The following is a 26,793-nucleotide window of genomic DNA, read 5'->3' as shown; positions in this document are numbered from 1 at the left end:
GCAGCAAAGCTTGAGAACCAGCCCAATAATGGGAACAAACTTATTTCACACAGATAAAGTGGGGCAATTCATATGTTAAAAGAACGTGAATATATGTATATATTTCTTTTTTTCGCTTTGTTCTGTTTGTATTTCAAATAGGCTTTTTTTTCCTTCTGCAAAAAACGTTACTGTTTCCATTTGGTCCAAGGCTTGGGAGAGGGCTCCAGGGCGGTTACAAAGCTGCCTAGTGGCTGCAGAGCGGGGCTTCAGGCAGAAGCTCTGACGCCAGAGGGTCTCCTCAGACGCGGCTGGACTTCAGAGACTCCTGTTTGGCTCAAGGGTGAGCCTTTCAAAGAGATACTCGCCCAGCACAGCCTGCGGACCAGCCAGCCTGCGGAGGTTGGTCAGGTGGTCGCCCATCTTCTGGATGAGTTTCACCTGCTCCTCCAGGAAGCGGCTCTCCAGGAAGTCACAGAGCTGGGAGTCTGCACGGGCAGGACCCAGGGCGCACAGATCCGATAGTGCCTGGTTCAGATTCTTCTCCCTAAGAACGGCGGCTTCCACAGCATCCTGGGTTTTACCCCACTCATCCTGAGAAGGCTTCTGCGCCTCCTGGAAGAGGGCGCGGCCGCAGCACTGGTTTTGCATTTTCAAGAGGCGCTGGGCGCCCTCACACTTCTCCTCAGCCAGTTGGCGAAAAATGTGGCCCATACTGTCCAGAGTCCCATTGTTGCTGTCGAAATAGATGCTCAGAGAGAGGTAAGTGTCCACAGATGCATGTTGAACAGGCAGTGGGCGGCGGCCTCCACCTCGGTGGAATAACTCTGACGAACCTGGGAACTCGTGGTTGATCAGTGATAAGGAGCTAAGCTCAAAAACTGGTGTTGGCCTGTCCTGGAGGCTGAGGATAGCTGAGTGTCTGATTCCAAAGGTTGCAAAAGGAAGAAAGGTTGGAGGGTGGTCGGGGGCTGGAGCAAGGAGCGTCCCTGGGTCTGTTCATTCCAAACACTGTTGAAGCAAAAGACAGATCTGCAGGACTGCCGAGTGCACTGCCTCAAATAGGCTTCGATATAAATGAACAAGAAGTCCAAGCAAGGACAAAACTTACCCTTCCTCCCACCAAAATAGCTGGTGATACTAGAATCTAGATCTGGGAAGGGATTCTTCCATTACTTTCTTAACATTCCAAGCCACTAGAGCAGTGGTTCTCAAAGTATGGTCACCTTGTAACCAAGCAGTACCCTATGGGGCCTTCCTAGGACAGACCCATCCCCCATATCCTCTATTGTAGTTTCTCTCTGAAGTACTCAGATAATAGTATCTCAGGCATATTTCTTGAGTTTTCAGATGCTAAAAACCACCACCCAATGGAAGAAATGAACTCTTTGATGATCATGAGCATGTAGCCCCCAGACCTTCTGGCACCTAAGGATGGATAATGTTACCTGCCTTGTGGCCTCAACATCAGCCAGTCAGAGGATTGTGCACGAGCTGATCACATGCCCTGGGATGTCCCTCCCTCACCTGGCCTTTAAAAATGCTTTGCTGAAATCCTTTGGAGATTTCAGGGGTTTTGGAACACGGACCACCCCTCTCCTTGCTCGATCCTGCAATAAACCTTTCTCTTCTCCAGACTCCAACCTTTAGGTTTGTTTGGCCTCACTGTGCTTCAGACACATGAACCTGCATTCGGTAACAACCTGACCAGCTTTACCAGCGTCCCCTGATAATGTGTCAGATATTCAAGTTTTAGGGCCCTATCCCAGCCCTATGGAATCAGCAACTCTAGTGGGGCTCAGTGATCTCTGTTATAACAGGCCCTCCATATGATTTTTATTCACCTTAAAGTTTGAAAATATCTGCATTGTCAGCTGGCCAAAGCGTCCACCAGCAGGTGAAGGGGAGTGGCGCCTGGAAAAGATAGGGAGTAGCCAAGGCAAGTACAGCAGCATTTGCCGTGGTAGTAATGGAGAATGCCTTTTCTCCACTGGTTGGCACAGACTAGTATCTGGGAGCAGTGGCAGGGTTATTTAGGATGCTTTACAATTCAATGTAGAGTGACCGCTGTCCTGGTTTGCCAGGGACTTCCCCTGTGTGAACACTTAAAATCTCATCCTGGCAAACCCCTTAGCCCTGGATTTGAAAAACTTAGGGAATAACATGAAATTTAGGGGAAACATGATCTAGGATTTGGGCAAGTCACAAGTGCTAATTAAAGCGAAGCAAGTATGGACAACATCTAGCCTTCTTTACCCCTTTGTGGGAAGGTAAATCTGATTGGGTGAAAGGACTTATTGTTAAGAAATCTTTGTAGAAACATCCCCTTCTGCTTAGTCCACTGGTTCTCAGTTCTGGCTAGACACTGGCATCGTCTGAGCAGATTTAAAGTTATTTTATTGGTCTAGGATGACCAACAGTCAGTGTGAGGGTTTTTAAAAAGTGCTTCAGATGATTCTAATATGCAGCCAAATTTAGGTGCCACTGCTTAAGCTTTTGAACCACTGCTACATATTTTCACCTCATCTTCCTATGAGAATATCCAACTGTAGTTGAGGTTTGTTTTTTTTTCTTTTTCTTTTTTTAACTGTCTTATTATAAGATTTACTGTCTTAAATAAGATTGAATGTACAGAAAATCCTGCTAGTCCATCTGGTATAACTAGATACTTAGAATAATATCGTTAAGATATATACCATTTAAGTACTGTGACTGGCCTTTTAAAAATTAACATATGCATTGAATTAGTACAATCTCTTTTGAAGTTGTCATGTTGGGGAGCTATACCTGTAATCTGCTGCCATTGCTAAATATCTGGACAATTCTTATTAGGAATTGTTTTTAAACATCTTTAGGGATTAAAACCAAGAGTGCTGTATTATTTGTACTGGGACCACAAAAACCTCACAAAGTTTCCCCACTGTACCTTCTACCCCCATCTCTAACCCTTGGCAACTTCTAATCTGTTCTCCATCTCCACAGTTTTGTTATTTTAAGAATAATATGTAAACATAATCATGAATTACTTAATCTTCGGAGATTGGCTTTTAAAAATTTTTTCTTCAGCATCATTCCCTTGAAGTTCATTTTAATTTTTGCATATATTAATAATTTGTTCCTTTTCGTTGCTCCGTAGTATTCTATCATAAGATTTTATCACAATTTGTTTCAACATTCATCCATTGAAAGACATTTGGGTAGTTGCCAGTTTTGGGCTATTATAAATAAAACTGCTCTGAACATTTATGTGTAAGTTTCTGTGGGAACTTAATTAAGTTTTTGTTTCTTTTGGATAAATGCTCAAGAGTACAAGTACTGCGTTGTAGGGTGAATCTACTTTTAGGATTAAAAGAGACTGTCAAGCTGTTTCTCAGAGTGGCTAAACCATTTTATTTTTCCACCAGTGACGTGATATAACTTTTCTACGTACTCGCCGGCATTTGATGTTGTCACTATAATTTTAGTTATTCTCTGATATCTCATTATGGTCTTAATTTGCATTTCCCTAATGCTAATGATGTTGAGCATCTTTTCATGTGCTTCTTTGCCATGTGTATATTCTCTTCCATGAAATGTCTGTTCCTGTCTTCTGCCTATTTTCTAGTTGGATTTTTTTAAGTTGTTTGGAGAGTTCTTTGTATATTATAGATACAAGTCATCTGTCTCATATGGGATTTTCCAATATGTTTTCCCACTGTGTAATTTGAGTTTTCATCCACTTAAAAGGATCTTCTATGAAGCATTTTTAACTCATTTTGATGAGATCCAATTTATCAGTTTTTGCTTTTATTGATCATACTTTCGGTGTCAAGTCTAAGAATTATTCACCTAGTTCTAGATGCCAAAGATTTTCTCCTATTTCTTTTTCTAAAAATGTCCTGCTTTTACATTTAAGATTATGATCCACTTTGATTTAATTTTTGTGTAAGGTGTGGAGGTTTAGGTTAAGGTTCATTTTTTGTTTGTTTTTGTCGAGGGATGTCCAACTGTTTCAGTACCATGTTTTGAAATGTCTACTCTTCCTTGATAGCTTTTGCACTGCTGTCAAAAACAGGTTAAATGTATTTATGTCAGTCTATTTCTGGGTTCTCTCTTCCATTCCATTGATCTATGTATCTACCCTCCAAAATTACTGCGAAGTCTTGAAATTGGGTGGATTAATTCCTCCCATTTTAATCTTCCTTTACAAATTGTTTTAGCTATTCTTCAGCCTCTTCTTACCATACAAATCTTAGAAAAAGCTTGTCTATATCCGCAAAAACCTTGAGGGCATTTTAAGAGTAATTGTGTTAAGCCTCTTAACTTGGGGAGAATTGACATCTTTATTATGTTGTGTTTTCTAATCCATGAACAAGGTATGTCTCCCTATTTGTTTGGGACTTTAAAATTTTTCTTCATCAGCATTTTGTAATTTTCAGTATAGAGGTCCTATAAATGTCTTATTGGGCTTGTATTTAAGTATTTATTTAGGTCAGTTGTAAATGGCATCACATATTTTAATTTAAGCTTCTACACATTTGTTATTAATATATAATGTGATAAAATTGTGTTGATCTTGTACTCTAAAACATTTACAAACTAATATTATTTCTCAAGCTTTTTGTGGATTCCTTGGTATTTTCTCCATTTAGATTATCATCTCCTCTTCAGACACAGACAGTTTTACTTTTCCTTAGGCAATATAATAGGATATATTACTCTTCAACATTCAGTAGGATATATTCCTTCCTATTCAACATAGTAGGAATAGTCCTTTTATCTTTTAAATGAACTTTTTAAAACTTTAACATTTAAATTTATGTATTTATTTATTTTTGCTTATTTTCTTACTAGAACCTCCAGTAATATATTTAATAAAAGTGGTGAGAGCAGATATCCGTGCCTTGTTTCTGATCTTACAGAGAAAGCATTCAGTCTTTCACAGTTAAATATAATGTCGGTATAGGTTGTTTGTAGATCATCTTTATGAGTTTCAGTATGTTCCTTTTCTATTCCTAGTTTGCTTGGAGTTCTTTTTTCTTCTTTTCTTACAATCATGAATGGGATTGGATTTTGTCAAGTGCTTTCTCTGCCTTATTGGATAGGATCACATGACTTTTCCCTTTAATCTATTGGATATGGTGGATAACATTGTTTGATTTTCAAATATTTAACCAACTTCGCATAACTAGAATAAATACCACTTGGTCATGGTATATTATTCTTTTTATATATTTCTGGATTTAATTTTCTAATATTTGGCAGAGGATTTTTACAGCCAATTTCATAAAAAAATATTGGTCTGTAGTTTTCTTCTTTCTATCCTATCCCTGTCCGGTTTTGGTATCAAGGTAATACTGGCTTCATAAATTTAATTAGGAACTGTTCCTTCTACTTATCTTTCTTATCAAATCATGTAAAATTGGTGTTAATTCTTTATGTCTTGGGTAAAAGTGAAACATCTAAGCCTGAATATTCCTTTTGGGAGTTTTTAAATGAAAAATCAGTGTTTCTAATGGTTACAGGAAAATTGAGATTATCTATTTCATCTTGGCTGAGTTTTGGTAGTTTTGAGTGTAGAAGCATTGGCCCATTTCATCTACATTTTTGAATTTATAGTGTGGACTTGTTCATAGCAACTTGTCCCTTATTAACCTGCAGGATATGTCATGGTATCCCTGGTTGCATTTCTGATATCTGTGATTTGTGCCATCCATCTTTTTATCTTTATCAGTCTTGCTAGATCTTTATTGATTAGATTGTTTATTTCCAAGAACCAGCCTTTTGTTTCATTGATTTTTCCCCCCTATTTTCCTGTTTTCAGTTTCATGGATTTCTATTTCATCTTTATTATTTTCTTCTTTCTGCTTGTTTAGTGTTTTTTCCTCTTCCTTTTTTACTGTTGTAATATAGAAAATTAGATTATTGCTTTGAAATACTTTCTTTCCCAATTTAGTGCTATAAACCTCCCTTTCAGCATTGCTTTCACTTCATTCTGCAAACTTTGATCTGTTATATCTCCATTTTCTTTTATTCTATGCATTAAAAAATATTTCCTTGGTGCTGTCTTTTTTACCCATGAGTTATTTGGAATTGTGATGTTTAGTTTCCATGTGATTGAAGATTTTCCTGTTGTCTTTCTGTTATTGATTTCTAGTCTGATTCCATTATGGCTAGAGAACATACTCTATGATTTTAATTCTTTTAAATCTGCTAATTTTTTTATGAATATATAAATGAAAGAAATAAGAAAACCTCTGAGTCTTAGCATCCAACACTTAGGCACATTACAATTTAAATCTGCTAAGGTTCTTTTTATTGCCCAGTATATAGTATATGAGTGAATATTCCATGGACACTTGAATATGTATTCTGCTGTTACTGAGTGTGTTCTTTAAATGTCAGTTATATCCTATTGATTGATGATGTTTTCATTTCTTCCATATTCTTGCTGATTTTTCTCTCTGGTAGTTCTATAAATTGCTGTGCTGAAGTCTCAAATAATAATTGTGGATTTAAAATTTTCTCCTTTTACTACTTTTTCAGTGTTTGCTTCATGTATTTTGAAGTTCTGTTGTTTGGTGCACACACATTTAGTATCATTAGGTCATCTAGGTGGATTATTCCTGTTATCTTTATGTAATGACCCTCTTTGCCCCTAATAATTTCCTTTGCTCTGAAGTCTACTTTATCTGATATTAATATAGCCATTCCTACTTTTTCTGATTAACGTTCACATGATATATCATTATCTTCCTTTTACTTTGAACTACCTATATCATGATGTTTAAAGTAAACTTCTTATAGACAGTATATAGTTGGATCATGCTTGTGAATTTTTAATCTACTCTTCCAATCTCTGTCTTTGACTTGGTTATTTAGATCATGTACAGTTAAGGTAATTATTGCTATGTTAAAGATTAGGTCTACCATTTTATTTTTTGTTTTGTCTTTTACCTTAGTTTCTCAATCCTGTGTTTCTCTTATTTTGCCTGGTGGGTTACTTAAACATTTTTTAATAAGTCCATTTTAATTTAATTTATTTATAATCATTTGTGTATACTGTTTGTATAGTTTTCTTAGTGGTTGCTTTTGGCATCACAGTATACATATGTAACTTACCATAGCCTACGGGAATCAGTGTTTTATTACTTCAAGTGAAGTTTCAAAATTTTACTTCCATTTAGTCTCTTACTATTCCCCAGTTTTAAAGTATGATTTTCTGTAGTATTTCCTTTCTCTACATTGAGAACCACATCAGATGGTGTCATAATATTTGCTTTGACCATCAGATAGTATTTAAGAAACTCATGAGGCTAATGATAGTCTCTTATATATACCCCATTTGTTTTCACCCATTCCATTGTTCCCCTTTTCTTTCTGAAGTTCCCAGTCTTCTGTTATTGTTTTTTTTTTATGTTTTCATAACATTAGGTGATATCTGGGCTTTCCAGTGCCATTGGATATGAGTTTCAGGAAACACTGAGTCTGGCTCACTTAATGCTGCTGAGTTGGAGGGTTTGTATATGTTGGGTCTGTTGGTGCAGCAGGTGCTAGCAGATTAGACTAATGTTGATGGGACTAGTGCCACAGGAGGATGGGTTCCCATTCAGGCTATGCTGCTGCTACAGTAGATCGAGTCCCCCTCTACCCCAAGTGTGGGGCAGTGACCTGCTGCTGTCACTGCTTTGTATTAGGCTGCTTTTGCCTCAGGTGTGTGGTGGGATCCCTTGGAAGCTGCTGTCAATCACAAGGTTAAATTCATTTCAGAAATACTTAAGTATAAATATATAGCCTGGCTCCTGTAGGACCCCTGTAATAGTTTTTTATTGCTTCCATACAAATGACCACAAATATAGTGACTCAAAACAATGTAGATTTATTACCTTACAAGTCTGACATTGGTCTCAATTGAGTAAAGTAAAAGTGTTGGCAGGATCTACAGATGAATGGATAAAGATGTGGCAGATATATACAATGGAATATTACTTAGCCATAAAAAGAAATGAAATTGATTTATTTGTAGTGAGGTGGATTGACCTAGAGACTGTCATACAGAGTGAAGTAAGTCAGAAAGAGAAAAACAAATACGGTATGCTAACACATATATATGGAATCTAAAAAAAAGAAAAAATGGTTATGAAGAACCTAGGGGGCAGGGCAGGAATAAAGACGCAGCCATAGAGAGTGGACTTGTGGACACAGGGAGGGGAAAGGGTAATCTGGGATGAAGTGAGAGAGTGTCATGGACATATATACACTACCAAATGTAAAATAGATAGCTAGTGGGAAGCAGCCGCAAAGCACAGGGAGATCAGCTCTGTGCTTTGTGTCCACCTACAGGGGTGCGATCGGGAATGGAGGGTGGTAGGGAGATGCAAGAGGGAGGAGATATGGGGATATATGTATACGTATAGCTGATTCACTTTGTTATGAAGCAGAAACTAACACACCATTGTAAATCAGTTATACTCCAATATAGATGGTTAAAAAGAAAAAAAAAGTGTTGGCAGAGCTACATTCTTTTCTGGAGGCTCTTAGGGGTGTTTCTGTTCCCTGTACTTTATCCGCTTCCAGTGGTCACTTGTAGTCCTTGACTCAGAGTCCCCTTTCTCCACCCAGAAAACCCAAAATGTTGAATCGCTCTGATTCTGCTTCTATTAGGACATGTCTCTCTTTCTCTTTCTACAGTTGGGAATGGTTTTCTACTTTTAAGGACTCATGCAATTAGATTTGTTCCATGAGGTAATCCAGGATAATCTTTCTATCTCAAGGTCTATAACTTCAGTCATATCTGCAAAGTCCTCTTCACCATGTAAGGGAACATATTAATAGGTTCTAGGGATTAGGGTGAGGGCATTTTTCGGAGCCATTATGCTCCCTACCACACCCTTAACAAGTGACCTTGAGAAAATTACTGAGATTTTTAAAGCCTTACTTTCCTCAAACATAAAATGGAAAGAAAGCTAACTAGTTAACATCATGAAAGTGAAACAGTATATATGAAATCAACTAATTCAAAAAATAAGATTTCTTCTTTTTCTTTATGATTTACATGATTCTCAGAGTTCAGTTACTTGAAGAGTTACTTTTTTTTTAAACAGAACTAAGGAATTTCAGGGTTCAGGTGCTGTAAGATTGTCTGAATTATCTGAGTAACAATTAGCTAAGCACAGGTGTAAAGCATTTGATTTACTCCCTGGTTTTCTTTATCTTCTCATCCCAGTAAATGCATATCCCTTTTCTAGCTCCAGCCAGTAGAGTCAGAGCTCGTTTTACTGTTTAACTAAAGTTGAATTTAAATTCTCTCTACGTCTCCAGATTCTCGGCCCTGGTTGCATATTATAATCACCTGGGGAGATTTCAAGGACTACTGATGCCAAATTTCTACCTATCATGGATATTTGAGGAGGGACCTGGAATGAAATGCTCTAGCTTATGGTTTTTGGAACCAAATCATAGTCTACACTGAGCCAAATTATTTGCAAGATCACCTCTAAAAAGGAATTTATCTGTGGTGACTAATGCTCTTCCTTTGTCAGTATGCTTGATTTGTCCCTCTTTGGGGGAAAAAAAGAGGGGGAAATAAACCCCAGCAGTTGTGCTCCCTGAATTATAACCTGATGCTGTGGAATTAGTGTTGGCTTAGAGCGCACATCTTCGGATACCCATTCTCTCTCCTGCTTCCTTGCATGAACTTATATCCTTGGGCAGTGTTTCATCCACCACCCTCTTTTGCTTCTAATCTTAGCAAGTAAAGTCTCCCCTTCATGAAATAGCATTTCATGAGGCTTACTGGGAGCATAGGTCTGTTCCAGACCTATCCTATGTTAGCTAAAGCAGATATAAGTGATGTATTTTTGGCATTCATCCTTGTGGGTTGGAAAGAGAAGACAGAATTTTATCTTTAGGTGTCATCTGACTGGACAAATGGGCTCTTTCCCTCTGCTGCCTACCATGTAAAAACCTGAGGGTGTTACCTCTAGAAGGTATCTTCTAGTTATCAAAATAGTTCAGATAAGTCAAATTTCTCAGTAAAAGATGACAAAACTATGGCTTAGGTGGTTAATTTTCTATGTCAATTTGTCTGGGCCACCATGCCCAGTTATTTGGTCAGATATTATTCTGGATATTTCTGTGATGGTGTTTTCGTGTTTTTTACAATTTCATTTATTTATTTATATTTTTGGCTGTGTTGGGTCTTCATTGTCACACGTGGGCTTTCTCTATTTGCAGCAAGTGAGGGCTACTCTTTGTTGTGGTGTGCAGGCTTCTCATTGCGGTGGCTTCTCTTGTTGCAGAGCATGGGCTCTAGGTGCACGGGCTCAGTAGCTGTGGTCCACGGGCTTATTTGCTCCACGGCACATGGGATCTTCCCAGACCAGGGCTCAAACCTGTGTCCCCTGCATTTGCAGGCGGATTCTTAACCACTGCGCCACAAGGGTAGTCTCTGTGATGGTGTTTTTGGATGAAATTCATATTTAAATTGGTGTTGGACTTTGAGTACAGCAGATTATCCTCCATAGTATGGGTGCGCCTCATCCAATCAGTTGAAGCTCTTAATAAAACAAAGACTGACCTCCCTGTCGCAAAAAGGAATTCTGCCAGAAGATTTACAGAAATTGAACTGCAACTCTTCCTAGAGTCTCTAGACAGCCTAACCTGCAGATTTTGAATTGACCAAGCCTCTATTATTGTGTGAACCAATTGTTTAAAATCTCTCTCTCTCTTTCTCTATCTTTATATAGATATGGATATAGATCTAGGTATCAATATTGATATCTAGATCTAGATCTATCAATATATATGGGCACATTGTATACACATGCTGTTGGTTCTGTTTTCCTGGAGAAGCTTGACTAATATAGTGGCCCATATAAATAAAAGGATGAACCCAAGTTCACCCAGGTAGAAAGTAGTACAATGAGAACTGGAACTTAAGGCCTCATGACTCATTCAGCTGTGAACACTGACCCAGAGCTGGGGTCTGCAAACTCTGGCCCACTGATCAGATCTCGCTTGACTCCTGGTTTTGTACATAACATTTTGCTTGAACACAGCCACACCCATTCATTAACGTATGGTGCATGGCTGTTTCTGTGCTACAGCAGCAGATAGGCAGTTGCAACGGAGAGGTATGGTACACAAAATCCAAAATATTTACTATCTGACCCTTTACAGAAAAGATCTGCTGACCCTTGCTCTAGGATGCCATCTGATTTCTGATAACACAGAGGAGAATAATTCATGCACATTGGGGTTGATTGTTAATCTCCTGTCCTCCTTATGTCAAAGATCTCTTAAATGCTCACCCTTGCAATAGCCAGCTTGGGGAGCATTGTCTGAGGATGCAGAAATATTTCTTGCCAGGTCTTTCCAATCCACACTGCTCCCTGACTATGGTTCTTAAAACCTATTTTTAAAAAATTTTTTATTGGAATATAGTTGATTTACAGTGTTGTGTTAATTTCACGTGTACAGCAAAGTGAATCCGTTATACATATACATATATCCACTTTTATTTTTTTTTAGAGTCACTTCCAAATAGCCCGTTACAGAGTATTGAGTGGAGTTCCCTGTGCTAATAAGAAGAGCAGGTTCTTATTAGTTATCTATTTTATGTATAGCAGTGTGTATATTTCAGCCCCAATCTCCCAATTTAGCCTCCCCACCACAATCCCCTGGTAACCCTAAGTTTGTTTTCTACATCCCTGCCTCTACTTCTAAAACCTGTCTATTTTAACCAACTACCACTCATTGCTTACTGTCTCTGGCTTCATGTACTTCATAATAAATCTACCTCTTGTTCAATCCTGGATGACATGTTCCAAGGACTGAGACAATATCTTATTCTACATAACTTGTCCTTGATATTGTCTAACTTGGGGTCTTTATCTATGTCCCAAAGAAGACAGCCACACTCTGTCTTCTAGTACTACTAATAATACCACATTTTATGGCATGAATTTGACCCAATGCACTGAACTATCCCTTTAGAAACTGTATGCAACCTGTCACTGGGTTTTAGCATCGGGATAGAGCTCAAATTAGTGTTCATATTTAAACAAACCTACTTGACCAGAAGCTTTTTGTCTCACCATTTATTTTATTACACAAGTAACTTATCTCTTTGCATCTATGATGTAAATATTTTTAATTTCCTAAATTATCTGAAAAATTATTTAGAGCTTCCATTTCAGTAGGCATTGGAATTGCTGTGTTATGACTATTTCATTATTTTATTTCCAAATGTTAAATTAGGCTTCAAGCTTTGGCCAAGAGTAGACAGGAAAGGGTTTTAAAAGAAATGAAGAATGGGAAAGACTTCTGATGCAACGGAGACTTAATAAAGACTTGCTTTTGAATCAAGAATTTATAATAAAGGTTTGATTTTGAATCAATAAGTTATGTCATTGCAAAATAGCTCCCTGGTAAAATTCCATTCTTTTGTAATCATTAAGTACAGAAATTAACCATCAAAATATGCAGTGATCTTTTTCATTTTCTAAAAACAAACCTATATCTAGATGAGAGGAGAATTCATTTCATAACTCAGGCTCTGGACTTACGACTCCAAGTCCTGTTTTCTTTCAACCATGCCTGCTAAGTTTCTGTCTAACTTCTTGAGCATGAGGTAATGGCTTCAGCTTTCATCTCCTTACTCAGTATATAGCTTGGTGACTAAGAGTAAGGGATCTAAACCTTGAGAACTTGGGTTCCAATCTTGACTCTAAAATTTACTTGTTGAGTACTCTTGAGCATGTTATCTGTTTCTGCCTCAGTTTTCTCATCTATAATATAGAGATAACATTACTTCTCTCAGCGAGTTGCTATGAGGGTTAAAAGAGAAAATTCATACAATGCAAGAATTTATCAGTTCTTGGAACACAATAAATACTGAAAAGAAATGTTAGCCATTATCAAGGGCCCCTCATTTTATGGATAATATAGATTAGTTTATATAGGTCTAATATTTACATATACATAACTATTTTGTACCTATATGTGTGTATACGTTCTTCTTAGAAATTGAGCAGTCAACATTCACATCTAAAAGTATGTGCTCCAGGGAGATCAGCTCGGTGCTTTGTGACCGCCTGGAGGGGTGGGATGGGGGGGAGGGAGGGAGACGCAAAAGGGAGGGGATATGGGAAAATATGTATATGTATAACTGATTAAATTTGTTTTAAAGCAAATAAATAAATAAATAAATAAAAGTATGTGCTCTGTGAAATGTAGATCTCCTGTGTACAGACACAGTGCTGTAGTTATCTATTGCTACATAATAAAGAAGTCCAAACTTAGTGATGAAATAAACAAAAATTTTAATATGTGCCCAGATTCTGTGGGTCAGCAATTCAAACAGTACGCAGAGGAGATGGCTTGTCTCTACTCTGTGACTGATGTCTGAAACCTCAGCTCATGAGGATTCAAATGGCTGGGGCTGCAATCATCTAGATAATTTTAATTCACATGTCTGGCCCTTGAGATGGGATGACTTGAACACTGCGCCCAACAAGCACTGTTGCCTGGAGTGCCTATAGATGGCTGCCCATGTGGCTTGGACTTCTCATAACGTGGTAGTTAGGATTCAAGATAGAGTATCCCAAGAATGAGCGTTCAGGGTTGAAGCATTCCAGGAGAATCATGCAAAAGCTGCATGACCTTTTATGACCTAGTCTTAGATGTTACATAGCATCACTTTATACTATTGCAGGCATTGGAGACCTTTTTCCATAAAGTGTCAGGCGGTCAATATTTTAGGCTTTACACGCCATACAGTCTCTTTTGCAACTACTTAGCTCCGCTGCTGTGATGTGAAAACAGACACAAACAATACATATACTAAGGAACATGGCTGTGTTCCAATCAAGCTTCATTTATAAAAGCCGGTAGAGGCCTAGATTTGGCCCACCAGCCATAATTTACTGACCCCTGCTCTACTGTTTGAAGCCATGGAAAGCCTGCCCAAATTCAAGGGGAAAGGCCCACGTCTGGATGTGAAGAATGGCAACGAATCTGAGACCCTGTATTAAAACCACTACATATGGGATACTTAGAAGAAGATCTGTCTGCATACCTTGTTTCTCCCATGTATGGTGGATATGAGGTATTGGCACATGTTACATCTCTGTAAGCCTGGGTCAAGGTCAAAGTTGAAATCTGAACTCAATGACCTTGATTTCTGGAAGAATTGGTAACTCTACTTATGATATCCTTACACTCCTTACCCATATAAATACACCACAAAAGATAGATTTCAAGTAAACAGTTGCTTTATGGCAGATTTTTATTATGTCTCCATTGACTGAATTATTCCATTTTGGTTAGAAACATGAGTTTTGTTTCTTTCCTAAAGAGATCTGCAACTTTTCAGATGCGGCATTTCATTCTAATGAGAGGATGATGTAGGTTTTTATAAACGGAAAAAGCAGGGCAGGCTGAGTTCACTCAGATCATACCAATGCTTACAGGAATAACCGAAACTGGAACACAGGCTTCCAGGTTTTCCCGTCCTGTGCTCTTTCCGGTAGGTGCCATTGTCTGCTGGGCCTGGCAGTAATAAGTTTTGACCTTTACCTCTCTACACTCTTGTGAAGTAGTTTTGGGCTTTGTTAGCTTTCTTGTGAGTTTGTACTAAATTGTGTCCATAAAGTAGGCTGAATTCCTCAGGGAAGGATGATAGCTGTTACTGTGTTATTACTGCAAATGTTGTGTTGGTTACTTTTTTTTCTTTTCTTTTGTCCAGTTGTATCCTGAACTTAAAAGTTATATTATCTGAAATGAACGATGTGCCTCTGGTGGAAAACACTAATTTAAGGGATGAAAATTCCTGATGATTGCTTCAGTCAACCCTTAATACACACTGAGCTTCATTAGTAAATAGACAACTCTCAGACCTTTCCCTTGGAAGAGGTCGCATAATCAGGCTTTGTGTTGATTTCGCATTCTGTTCGTTAGAGACAGAACAAAGTAGAATAATTGGCTGGTACAGGGAAAGCAGAAAGAACTTTCTTCTATTTTGGTGATGCATCCCGTAATAAGGGTTGAAAATGAGACTGGAGGTAAAAATGTGAAACTCAGAAGAGCAAAGGAGAGAGGATATTGTTTCTTTGAAAATATTCTTTCAGTGTTGGCCCAGATGAAATATGAAGCTGGGGAAATTTTTTTTTAAATGATGATTTTTGTGTTAACAATGTGAGTGTGGAATTAGTAAGAATCAGAAAGCAAGCATCCTTTTCCACCAAGGACTTGGGAGCAAGTGAAACCATAAATACTCCCGGTTCTTGGAAACCCTTTTGGCGCAGTAATCAGAGAAGGGTAAAGGCAAAGCCTCAGAGCAGAGGTGTTCAGAGCAAAGGGATAGGAGGAGAACAAAAGGAGAGTGGATATTTTTAGAGCTGTCATTTTGAAATGTACCTGCTTCTGATTCAGTGCTGCTTTGCTACTGTGTTGATCCCGTGGAAATCCTCAAAGCAGGAGCAGCCCTATTTTAAAATAATAAGGTTAGAGCAAGTGACTTGAATCCAGGTCTCTTTAGCTCAAGAGCACAGAGGAGAGTGTGAGGAAAGAGTGAGGCCACAAGGAATTGTTCACTGGGTACATTTTCCCCAAACCTCACTAACTGGGAGAAACTGACCACTGGATTATGTGGCTTGAAGGAAAGCAAAAATGTTGGAAGCAAAGAGTGTGGAGCTTGTTTAGAAAGCAAGCTCTATCATTTGGTCACCTGCTGATGATAATAGCATTGGCTGAGTCCTGACTATTTACAATGAAGGCACTTCTGTAGGTCATAAGTTCCAGGAGGGCCAGAACTGAGTATGTCTGTTTCAGCATTTAGCATGGTTTAGCATCTTAGAGCCCGGTACATTATTGGCATATAGTAGACTTAAAAATGAATATTTGTGGATTGTCTGAATGAGTGGATGGATGTGTGTGATTCATATCCTATTTGCAGGTCCTATGCCCTACAGTGGATTTTCAGTGTCAGATTGGGAACGTATTTATGATGGGGATTGGCATTGTTCCCTATCTAATGGATAAAGATTACACATCAAAGGACTTTACATTGACATCCCAAAAACCTCATAGGAATTACTTAACAAAAAAATAAACTTGGATTCTGTATAATTTCTAATTTATAAGCTGGCCAGACCACTGGTATTTCTGCCAGTCCTCTGGTAGTTCCGATGATGTCCCCATGATGACCCAGGCATAATCAGAATGGCTTTAGGATTTGGGAGCCAAAATGTTCCTCCAAAATGTGGACAGTGTACTAGTCTACCTAGGTTCAAATTCTGGCTTTACCCTATGACTTCCCTGTGGCTTCCTCTGCTCACCTATTTAAAAGGAGTATAATAAGACTGCTGTGGTGAGTTATATACTAAGTGCTATTTAAGCATTTGCTATAATGATTATGTATACTCGAAGGCAAGGAACTTGCCCCTTGATTGTCTCTGTATTCCTAGTGCTTAAGAATTCCTAGTGCTTTCCTAGTGCATTGTCTTAGGATAGAGATAGCTCAGTATAGTTCTTCTCACTATAAAGTACTGTTACGTTGAAAGTCTTTGCTTGTGTACTAATAATCTATGACACATCTGCTGAGGACAAGGAAAGGAATAGTTTTAAAACTGCAATGGATAACAAAAGATTGTATGATGTAATGCCTTTATTATGTAATTATAAAACTAACAAATGATCATGGTAGAAAATTTGAAAAACTCCTAGACAAAATAGAGATCAATAAAATTTGAAGTAGCGTTCAGAGCGTAGAGTTGTCCATGAATATTAGTGCTTTCACATTTTCCAGGACTTTAAGTAGACTCTGCTTCTTAAGAGGCTATTCATGATATTTTATTTTAATGATGTTTTCATCATGGGGACACACACACACACACACACACACACACAGAAATCTGTTAAAAAAAAGAAAGACATGTCAATCACTGATGTTTCAGATAGCCACATGAAATAAAGTGAGAAAGGTCAACAAGCTGAAAGAATGTGGAGTAGCATCTCCTTAATTGCTTACATAATTCTGATAATTACCTCTCTGTGGATAATGTAATTAATGGGGAATCTAATTCAAGAAAAATGTATGAACTTCAAACCTTCTCGAAGCCAAGTATTTCTTTCCACAAAAGTTTAATTTCCACGGCCGTGCTTCCTTAGTACCTGACAGGGTAAGTGTATTGTATGGCAAAGGATCTTCCCAGAGGAAGGTGCTTCCCACACTGATCGTCATAAATGACTTCGGAATTATTGTTGCTATATTACCAAAATCTTAAACTAGGGTATTTTTGACAAATGCGGTCCTTAGTTAATTTTTAGAGCTACAAACTGTCAGATGGCTCTGCAATAACAATTGTCTGGCTGTTCTTCAGGGTGATCACAATATGGTAATGACCTTGAGGTACCACTAAAAAGCAGGAAGGTGTGAGTCTTCCTTTGGTTCCAGAGTGAAATGCGGGTTGGAGTTGGAGTTGGAAAAGAGGCCGACAACCAAGTGATAGAGAAGGAAATGTGAGGTCATTAATGAAAAACCAGGTTTAAGTTAAGGTGAAGAGGCATGAGGAAATGGTCAGCTGTTACAGTATTACAAAGATCATGAAGAAGCATATCCATGAATGTGGTTTGTATTGCAATCTGCTGAAAAAGAGACAAATATCCTGGCCTGGCCTTCATGGAGATTATTTTTATTGATTCTGATAATAGATTATTGTTGAAAAGGGCCTCCTATAAATTATAACCATGCAAAGGCAGCAAGATAACTTGTTTTTTCTTTATGTATGTGTTTCTCATTCCTACTCACTTCTCTCTTAGGGGAAGAGAAAATCACAAAAAACAAAAATGTCAAATCTCAGCTATTCATTTTCAAAATAATTTTTTTTCCAAATTCCAAAGGAGGCAATAGGTTAACTGTTAAGATTTGTCAGGCTCAAAAAACTAGATTTTTACAAAGTGTAGCCAAATTTTGTTTCATAAATAGTAGCTTTGGAAAGAACATGTGATGATGCAAAGTTGGAAAAAGCTGGTTTTTCTTCCGTAAATGACTTCACCGTGTGAGAGAAGAGGCAGAGAAGAAATCAAAGTAATTAAACATGCGGTGAGTTTTTCTGATAGGGGACTCTAGTGCTTTAAAATAGACTAGATAATCCTCGGGATAATCTGAGGGTAGAACAGACCAGTGCCTCATTTCCAATCTGGTACGCTGGAAGAAAACAGTGTATTTCCTTTGAGGTCTTGAGAGGTTTTTCTTCTTCTTTGTTTTGTTTTTGGTTCATTTTGTAATCAACTTTATTAAGGTATCATTTACACACAATAAAATGCAGACATTTTTAGTCAACGGTTCAATGACTTTTAATTAATGTACACATTTGTATAACTACCACCCCCATAAGATCGATAACAATTCTAAAACCCTAGAAAGTTTCCTCCTAGGCTTTTGCAAAAGTATCCCCATCTCCCACCCCAAGGCAACCACGGATCTGATTTTTATCTTTAGAGATGAATTTTGCCCAGTTTAGAATTTCATGTAAGTTGAATAATACAGTAGGTGCCCTTTTGATCTGGCTTCACTTGCTCAGCATATGGTTTTTGAGATTCATTCATGTTGGGATGTTTTAAACCAGGACTTTAGCCTGGGTGGCTGATGTTGTCTGAAGGCACCTTATAGGTACATCTGAGTCTCTGGCATTGTCACTGTCTGTTCTTGGCTCAGTATTTTCAACTTTACTAAGAAGCACAAGGTTGAAGTAAGGAAGATCATTGTCAGTATAATGGAGGTGAAGTGGGGTCTGTTATATAATATTCTCAGCATAAATTGACCTGCTTGGAATCATTGTGTTGATAATCGACAAGGATACTCTTCCTCCAAAAACCTTGATACTATAAAACTTCTAAAGGACGCTGTCCTAGGACTCTTTTAGTTTTCATTTTTTGGGGAACATTTCTGGAAAATTGAAATGCTCACAACCTGAAAGAAGCAATTATTCACCTGAAGGCTAACTCTGCTAAAGTTGAGTTGTCCGACCTTCACATGCTGATAGAACCCAAATAGCCTTGCAAAACAATGCTCTTATTGGATATAAGCATATAGATTGTTTAAGATGGACGTGTATATGCAGTAAAGTGAAAAAACAAAGAATCTTTGAGTTTTCCTTGCTGTTTTTTTTTTTTTTTTCACTTACGCTTCTATGTCATACGCTAATAGTTTAGGGTAACCTCAGGTTAGTTTTAGGTCCAGTCTTTACGTAAATGTTGATGTACTCCATACGCAACTTTTTTCTACCTTCCTTCTTTTCTTCCATCTTTCCTTTCTAACTTCTTATAATCCATTATACTTAATCCTGCATTTGTTGAGGTGGCAATTACTGTAGGAAAATTGAAAGCAGTGTGAAATTTTGCTGTTCAGAATGCATGTTGACCAAATTCTATATTGAGAAAAGGTCTGAATTTACCCACAGTAACCGTTTCTCAGCCTCTCTGAATAAAGGCCATAGAAACTGGGCTCTATATAATATCCTGACAGGTATGTAGAATTCATAGCAATTGCCCTCAAAGAGCTTACCTAGCGTAGATGCATATGAATGCATTTAATGATTGCTTTATTGGCAGCAGTGCCAACACACACAGTCTATTTTGTTTTATATGATTATCATTACCTGCTGTTTACCACTGTATACATTGCTAATGGTGTGGTTTCTATGGCTTGTGAATTTCACGGCCCAATATTATGTAATTTATTGCACACTTTAGTGTAGAAGATGGAGACTCCATAAATTTTCGTGTGCTCTTTGCCCCTTTGGAATGTATTACACTGAGATCAGGCAAAGTAATAAATTTATTTCAAATGTGCGTGATAGCTAAACATCAATTAGGACTTGATGGGAAATATTTCTTCTTCCAGCAACATAACAGTTTTTAAAGACTAAGCCATTGAACGTGGAGTTCCTGAACATGGGACTCAGTTCACTGGGATCCCTCCTTAGAAAAATAAAGGAAAACTTGAATTGGATATGTGTGGCTTATTCAAGTAGTAACTAATCAGCTACATCTTTGTTAACTTAATTTGTCACAATGGTTTGGTATTTTATTAACTCTCTTCCCCTTCTTCTCCTGACTCTCACGAGAATGGATCATGAGTATCTTAAAACATGCTAAGTCGTCTTCCATCCCTGTTAATCTAACTACAAAAACACACTTTCCTTATCCAATGTAACATACCGTCTTTTAGAGTAGCTGTGGTTTTAATTCTCTACAAAATTAAAACCAACAAAGAGAAACATTTTCAAGGAGCCACCACATTGTAGAGCTTTAGAAAGAAGACTTTAGAATTAAGGGCAACTATATCATTTTATAGCTAAAGCACCTGAGACCTAAAGTAGGAAGGTAACCATCGAGGTCAGGGAAAGGGGTTGAAGATCAGGTTTCAAGCTGAGAAAGAGTCTACAGGGACTCAATCTGAGCAGGTCAAAAACTGAAATGAGACCACGAATGTTCTGGGAAGGGTGGCACCTGGCCTCGAGGGTGGGATTCAGACAGGGAGTGGGCCTGGGGGAACTGAGCTTCCGCAGTAGGCAGAGAAGGCCACCTCATCTGTGGAAAGTGCCACTGACATCAGGGAGTTGAGGGGAAAGAGCAGTGAATTCCAGTCCCCCTGAGAAAGCAGGCCAATCTGATTAACTCTGAATTTAGGCTTATTTCAGATACTTCTAATTTTCTTTTTTTTTCTTTTTTTTTTTTGTGGTATGCAGGCCTCTCACTGTTGTGGCCTCTCCCGTTGCAGAGCACAGGCTCGGACACGCAGGCCCAGGGCCATGGCTCATGGGTCCAGCCACTCCACGGCATGTGGGATCTTCCCGGACCGGGGCACGAACCAGTGTCCCCTGCATCGGCAGGCAGACTCTCAACCACTGCACCACCAGGGAAGCCCAGATGTGTAGTTCTTTAAAAATATTTTTAACATTTTTCCAGCTACATGTAGAATATAACTTAGCATAAAAACAGTATGGGTTTTATTTTAAGTAGTTTAACATTTTAACATCCTCATAATGAAACTGAATCCAGACGGTTTCTCTCCATGATCTCTTGAAATAGTCCTTGATCATCCACAGTATTTCCCATCATCACAAAGGTGGTACCAAGGGCAGAGAACTCCAACATTATTAAAGTTTCATAAAGCAAAGTCAATTTTAAGAATATAATGTCCCCTAACTGATAAAGGTCTTGACAGATAATTTCAAGGGAAGCATAAATTATTTTCTGTTTGTCAGAGGGCAAAATTATTTAGGTTGACTTAATGAATGATAGAGTTTTTGAGTGGAGAGTGTTCTTAAAATATTATGTAGATCTGTACTGTCAACAGATGCTAGCCACGTGGCATTATTTATATGGAAACAAATTTTAAAATAAGGTTAAAAATTCAGTTCCTCAGTTGCATTTGCCATATTTCAAAGATGTTTATTAGCTCCATGTAGCTATTGAATACTGCTTTGCATAGTACAGATACAGAATATTTTCATTATCACCAAAAATTCTATTGAGCAATACTAAAATTATACCCAGATATTCACAGAGAAGGCAACCAAGTCTCAAGGAAATGATATAACTTCCCCAAGGTCATACAGCTATGTTTTTAAAGAAAAGCAAAATGACACAAAGGAAATAGTAACAGAGGCAGTAAAGAAACCCAGTAAGTTTCTAGAGCAGTCAAAGTAGGGTTTAAAAGTGCACACTTAGCTGTTAGCAGGGTTGAAGCTCTTGATGGTTAGTAAGATCTACTTGCCTGAATTTGGACATTAGCATTTTATGCAATGAATTAAAAGCAAAAAATCATTTCAACGAATGCCTTCCAGCTCCATATTTTTAGCCACTGCCGTGCTTCCAGATTATGTTTATCACTTTCATATACAGGGCACCACTGTGAAATGTGATGGTTTATCTGACCCCAGAGAAACCAGGAAGTCTTGTGGGGGTTATGGCTCTATTTGAAAAGGTTGATTTTTCAATGCATCATGCAGACTGGCCCTGTTTTAAAAGGGATTCCTGCCATCAAATAATCAAAATGTAAACCTCTTCTCAGCTTGCAAAAGTCAAAGATAGTCCCTGCATCTTTATTATTTCCTTGAAATCCAAATATTATTTTTCCTTTCTCTAACTTGTTTTCCTCACAGTGTGATCAACTATTGCCAAGGAAGGAAAGGTTAGATTTATCAATCAAAGTTTACTAAAGGCCCCCTAGGTAATTGAACGCTCAGGAGAAACAATCCTCATGTATTCTTTTTCTGTTGTTTCAATAGCTTTGTAAAGAGTCATTTCAGTATGTTTGGCTCTGTAGCAGAGGTTCTGTGAAGTGCTTGTCATCCTCAGAGGTCCAGAAAGTCTGCGAGTCTGTGGGTAAAGATGGGTAAGGAGAGAGAGGGAAGGAGGATAGAGAGAGGCTCAGGGCTGAGATAAGGACAGTGATCTAAAGCCTCCTGGGGGTGAGGCTGGGGTGCACAGACACCCACGACTAATCTAGACAGAAACTGAGTAATCAAGGGGATGACCACTGTGAGGTCATGTGGTCACCTCTCCCTCTAGAAATAAACATTGCCCTCAGTAAGTCTCCTCCCGCCCCAGAAGAGCATTAGGAAGGTCTGGAGAGGGGGCTTATTGGCAGAAATGGAAAAAGCAGGTTGAAGGGATTAGCCTGGAGCAGAGAGACCAAGAAACCCAAGCCAGTAGGTGGAAGGCAGACTTTTCATGGAAGTCTCCAAGCCCAAGTCAAGTTCTGGGACCACCAAGTACAAGTCAAAGAGTGCACATTTAACCCCTTTGGGCCCCCATGGGAGTGGAGGAAGACTGGACAGAGAGGGAGAAGGGGCCAATGAAGGTACAGTATTTACTATGGGATTTAACTCCCGAAAGGCCTCCCAGTAGCTTCAGGTCTGCTCAAGAATCTTTCATGTCCTGCTGGTTTGCAGTGAGTGGCTCACAGCTTCAAGGCCTCCTCTGCCAGATAGAGAACTATTTCAAACATCCTGCCTCTATTTTGGACTGTAGCAATGCAGACAGGAAACCTGACCCCATTTTCAGGTTCTAAAGAGAAATTCTAAGTACCTGAAAGACTGAGGAACATGGTGGCTTTTATTTAAGATGGGGAGCTAGAGAGCACATACCTGGACTTGGGCCTGCAGCAGCACCAAACTGCACCAAGAGTTCCCTTTATTTTCTCTCGCATCTCTGTTTCTCCTTTTCTCTCTGCTGGATTAGCCACGGGGACTCCAAGTTCTTCATTGTGTGGTCCTGGTACCAAGATTCTCCTGGGAATTATAAAGCTATTCCCCTTCTACATCGAGCACTTCTTGTTTTTTCCCCAGCAAAGTTAAGTCATCCTTAAGAGGAGTCAGGGTGCTAGCTCTTAAAAATATTTCAGTCATCCCTTTGTACATTAAATGCTCTTTCTTGGAGACTGCTCCTGACGTGGTGTTCACCGTGCTCTCAGCTGGCCTCCTGAAGTTCTGCCCTGCCTTCCCCACCAGGTACAGTTCAGGAGCTGCCTACCTCAGGGTGATAGGTTATCTTCTAGTTGCTTTATTCCTTTCCCTTTTACATTTAGAAAATATAATTTGAATACATAAACTTCTCTGTGGCCACAGCTTTATTTGCAACCCACAGGTTTGGTTATGGCATATTTTCATTATCATTCAATTAATAAAATTCTAATTCCCATTGTGACTTTATCTTTGACCTACATAATGATCAGAAGTATGTTTTTAATATCCAACTATTTGGTAAAATATTGGTTATATATTTTTAAATTTCTTGCTTATTCGGAGTCTTGTTTTATAACCGGAATATAGTCAATTTTATAAATGTGCCATGTGCACCTATAATTTTCTGCATAATATATATATTCCATCATTGTTGTTGCAGTGTTTTCTGTAAATTTAGGCCAAAGTTTTTAATGTTGGTATTCAGATCTTCTCTAATCTGCTGATTTGCTGTTGTGATTCTATGTTACTGATCTAGGTAATTTAGATTTTTCTATTTCTACTTAGTTTTTTGGAATTTCCCTTCATCTATTGCATTGAAGTTTAGATTTATAATATATTCCTTGTAAAGTAACAGTGGGTTTTATTATCCTGCCTTATCGCCAGTGATACTTTTTGCTTTCAAATTTATGTTAACATTAAAAAATCTTCTTCAATTTTACTTATTGTTGTTAGGACATAATTTTTGAATCCTTTAATTTTCAATCTGACTCTTGTCTCTTGTAGGTGGCATAGAATTACGTTTTTTGTTTTAATAATCCTTGTCCTTTAATTTGAGTATTTACAGTTAAGGTATTTTCTTGTAGACCGTTTACTCCTCGTTTACTCTCTGTCCCACCTTGTTATGTTCCTTTTGCTCTTCTTTCTTCCTTTTAGATTTCTTCAAATTCCATTTTCCCTTGTATTAGCTTGTTATTTTTACATAAGTAGCAGTTACACATGTACCATGACTTATTAGCTCTTTTACTGCTTCTCAAGCAATGCTGAGATCTTAAATATCTTTTACTACTTTTTCTCTTCCATTTGTTTTAATGCATTTTAATTTTTGATATATTTTATTATTACTTTTTTGTGCTGTTAGATTTTATTTAGGTTTATCCACTTATTTATTCCTTCTGTTATACATAATTCTTTATAAAGTCCTTATTTTCGTCTATGATAATCTTCCTTCAGCCTGCGGGTCTCCCTGTATAATTTAATTCAGTCAGTTCTGATGAGAACATATTTTCTAAATTTTGTTTGTCTGCAACTTTCCTTATTTCATCTTTCCTTCCAAACAACATTTTCTCTGCCTCTAGAATTCCCAATGGGCAGTTCTTTTCTTTAGCACTTAAAAATGTTATTCCATTATTTTCTAGTATCCAGTCAGTTTCGTTGAGAAGAAAGCTGTAATCTTAATCCTATTGTTCCTTTGAAAGTAATCTCTCTCTTTTTCGTCGGGCAGCTTTTAAGATGTCATGTTTTTCTTTGCTATTCATGAATTGTACTGTGGTGATCTCAGGTGTGGTTTTCTTTGGATTTGTTCTTGTTGCATTTTTTAATGCTTATTGAATTTATGGCTCCATATATTCTTTTTAGTTTTAGAGAACTCTCAGCTGTTAATATTTCTGAAATATTGTTTTCATCCCAATGTCTCTCTCCTTTTTTCCTTGGACTCCAGTTTACACATATGATAAAAAATATTTACTGTGGCCCATGTGTCTCAAATGCGCTTTTGTCTACTTTTTATTCTTTTCGTTTCGCATGCCTTAGTCTTAATATTGTTACTACTCTATCTTCCAGTTCACTTACCTCTCTTTACCTGTGTCCAATCCAGTACCGAGTTTTAAATTTCGTATAGTTTTTAATTCTATCAGTTCAACTTCAATCAGTTTATAGTTTCTTGTCGTCAAGTTAAGTTCTCCACCTTGTCATCTATTTTCTTGAACTTGATAATATTTACCAAAATATGTATGAACTTTAATGTTTAGGTCATCTATGATTCTGATTCTGTTTTTTTTTTTATTCTAATTCTCCTTTTCTTGGTAGTCTTGGTGGCTCTTCAGCGAATACCAGACTTGGGATATGACAAGTTGTATAGAATCTGAATGACATTACAGTTGCCCTTTGAACAACCTGGGTTTGAACTGCACAGATGCACTTATACATGGATTTTTTTTCAATAAGTAATACAGTACTACATGATGTGTGGTTGGTTGAATCCTCAGATTCAGAACCACAGATAAGAAGGGCCGACCATAAAGTTATATGTGGATTTTTGACTGCACAGGGAGTAAGTGTCTCTAACCCCTACATTGTTCAAGGGTCAACTGTATTTTCTTGAGGAGAGAATTTCCTATTCTTAGGTAGGGAGCAGAGGGGAAGATCACCTCAGTCACTGGACCAACTTCATACTCATTTTCCTTCTTTATAAGGTTCAATGTAGATGTTGCCTCAACCTTCCTAACACACACACACACACACACACACACAAACACAGACACACACACACACGTAGAGATTTCAATGTCCTAATTCATATCATTAGTTTACCATTGGGCCACAAATCTTTCATAGGTTCTGAACCCCAATTTTGTCTCTTCAGCATTATGAACCAACTAAGTCTTTGCTTTGACTTCAGTTAGCTTTTGTTTGACTTCTTAGCATCTTGCCTTGTCTACCTATTATACATGGAAAATACTGCAAGGGAACACTGTTGCTGAATCCAGCTCCGCTCTCTGAATCTTTACTCTCTCTGTGATTTTGGTCCTTAAAGTTCTAGCTTCCTTGTTATTTCTCAATTCCAATTCTGGTTTCCTTAGTCCTATGACATTGTCCTAAGATCTGCTGGCTTTTCTACCTCTTAGGAGCCACATTTGGTTTCTCAGCCTTTTGCTCTTCATCAGTAGTTTCTAAATGACTGGGCTAGAAAAGCATGTGCAGAATATTGTTCTCACTTCAGTGAGTTTCTTTCTCTATTTTACTTTTCTAGGTCATGGCTACCTCAGTAGCTTTCTAACGCTCACAGTCAAATGTTGCTTATGATTTATCTGGCCTTTCTAGTATGTTTTCCTAAGGTAAACTGATATAGTTGGAAACAGAAGTTCATACCCACCATTTAAAAAATGCTGTTTTGTCTTTCTATGAACTCTCTTTTCGTCCCATCTTCTGTCACGTTTTCCCACCAAAAATTCCCATTCTCACAGATAGATTATTTTAAGATGAAAAATTATTATTAAGCTAATATGTTAATTTTGAAAGGAATTAATTTTGCTTTGAACAAGAACACAGATTGGTGAATGGAATATGGAAGATTCCT

The 26,793-nt window shown here is 38.0% G+C and overlaps 1 protein-coding gene across 1 annotated transcript in view; it reads right to left on the bottom strand.

The window, feature by feature from the left end:
• Positions 1–297: 297 nt before the first annotated feature.
• LOC309799248 (ferritin light chain-like) overlaps positions 298–26,793 on the bottom strand; it is a gene marked incomplete at both ends in the record, with an annotated part of 42,225 nt that continues 15,729 nt past the window's right edge. Inside the window, one exon of the mRNA XM_082612225.1 lies at positions 298–815. Coding sequence (XP_082468351.1) covers positions 298–815 — 518 coding nt within the window. The remainder of the gene's footprint in view (positions 816–26,793) is intronic.

The sequence above is a fragment of the Mesoplodon mirus genome, assembly GCF_964341445.2.
Source record: "Mesoplodon mirus genome assembly, chromosome: 3".
Classification (NCBI taxonomy): domain Eukaryota; kingdom Metazoa; phylum Chordata; class Mammalia; order Artiodactyla; family Ziphiidae; genus Mesoplodon; species Mesoplodon mirus.
This window is presented reverse-complemented; position numbering and strand designations above follow the sequence as displayed.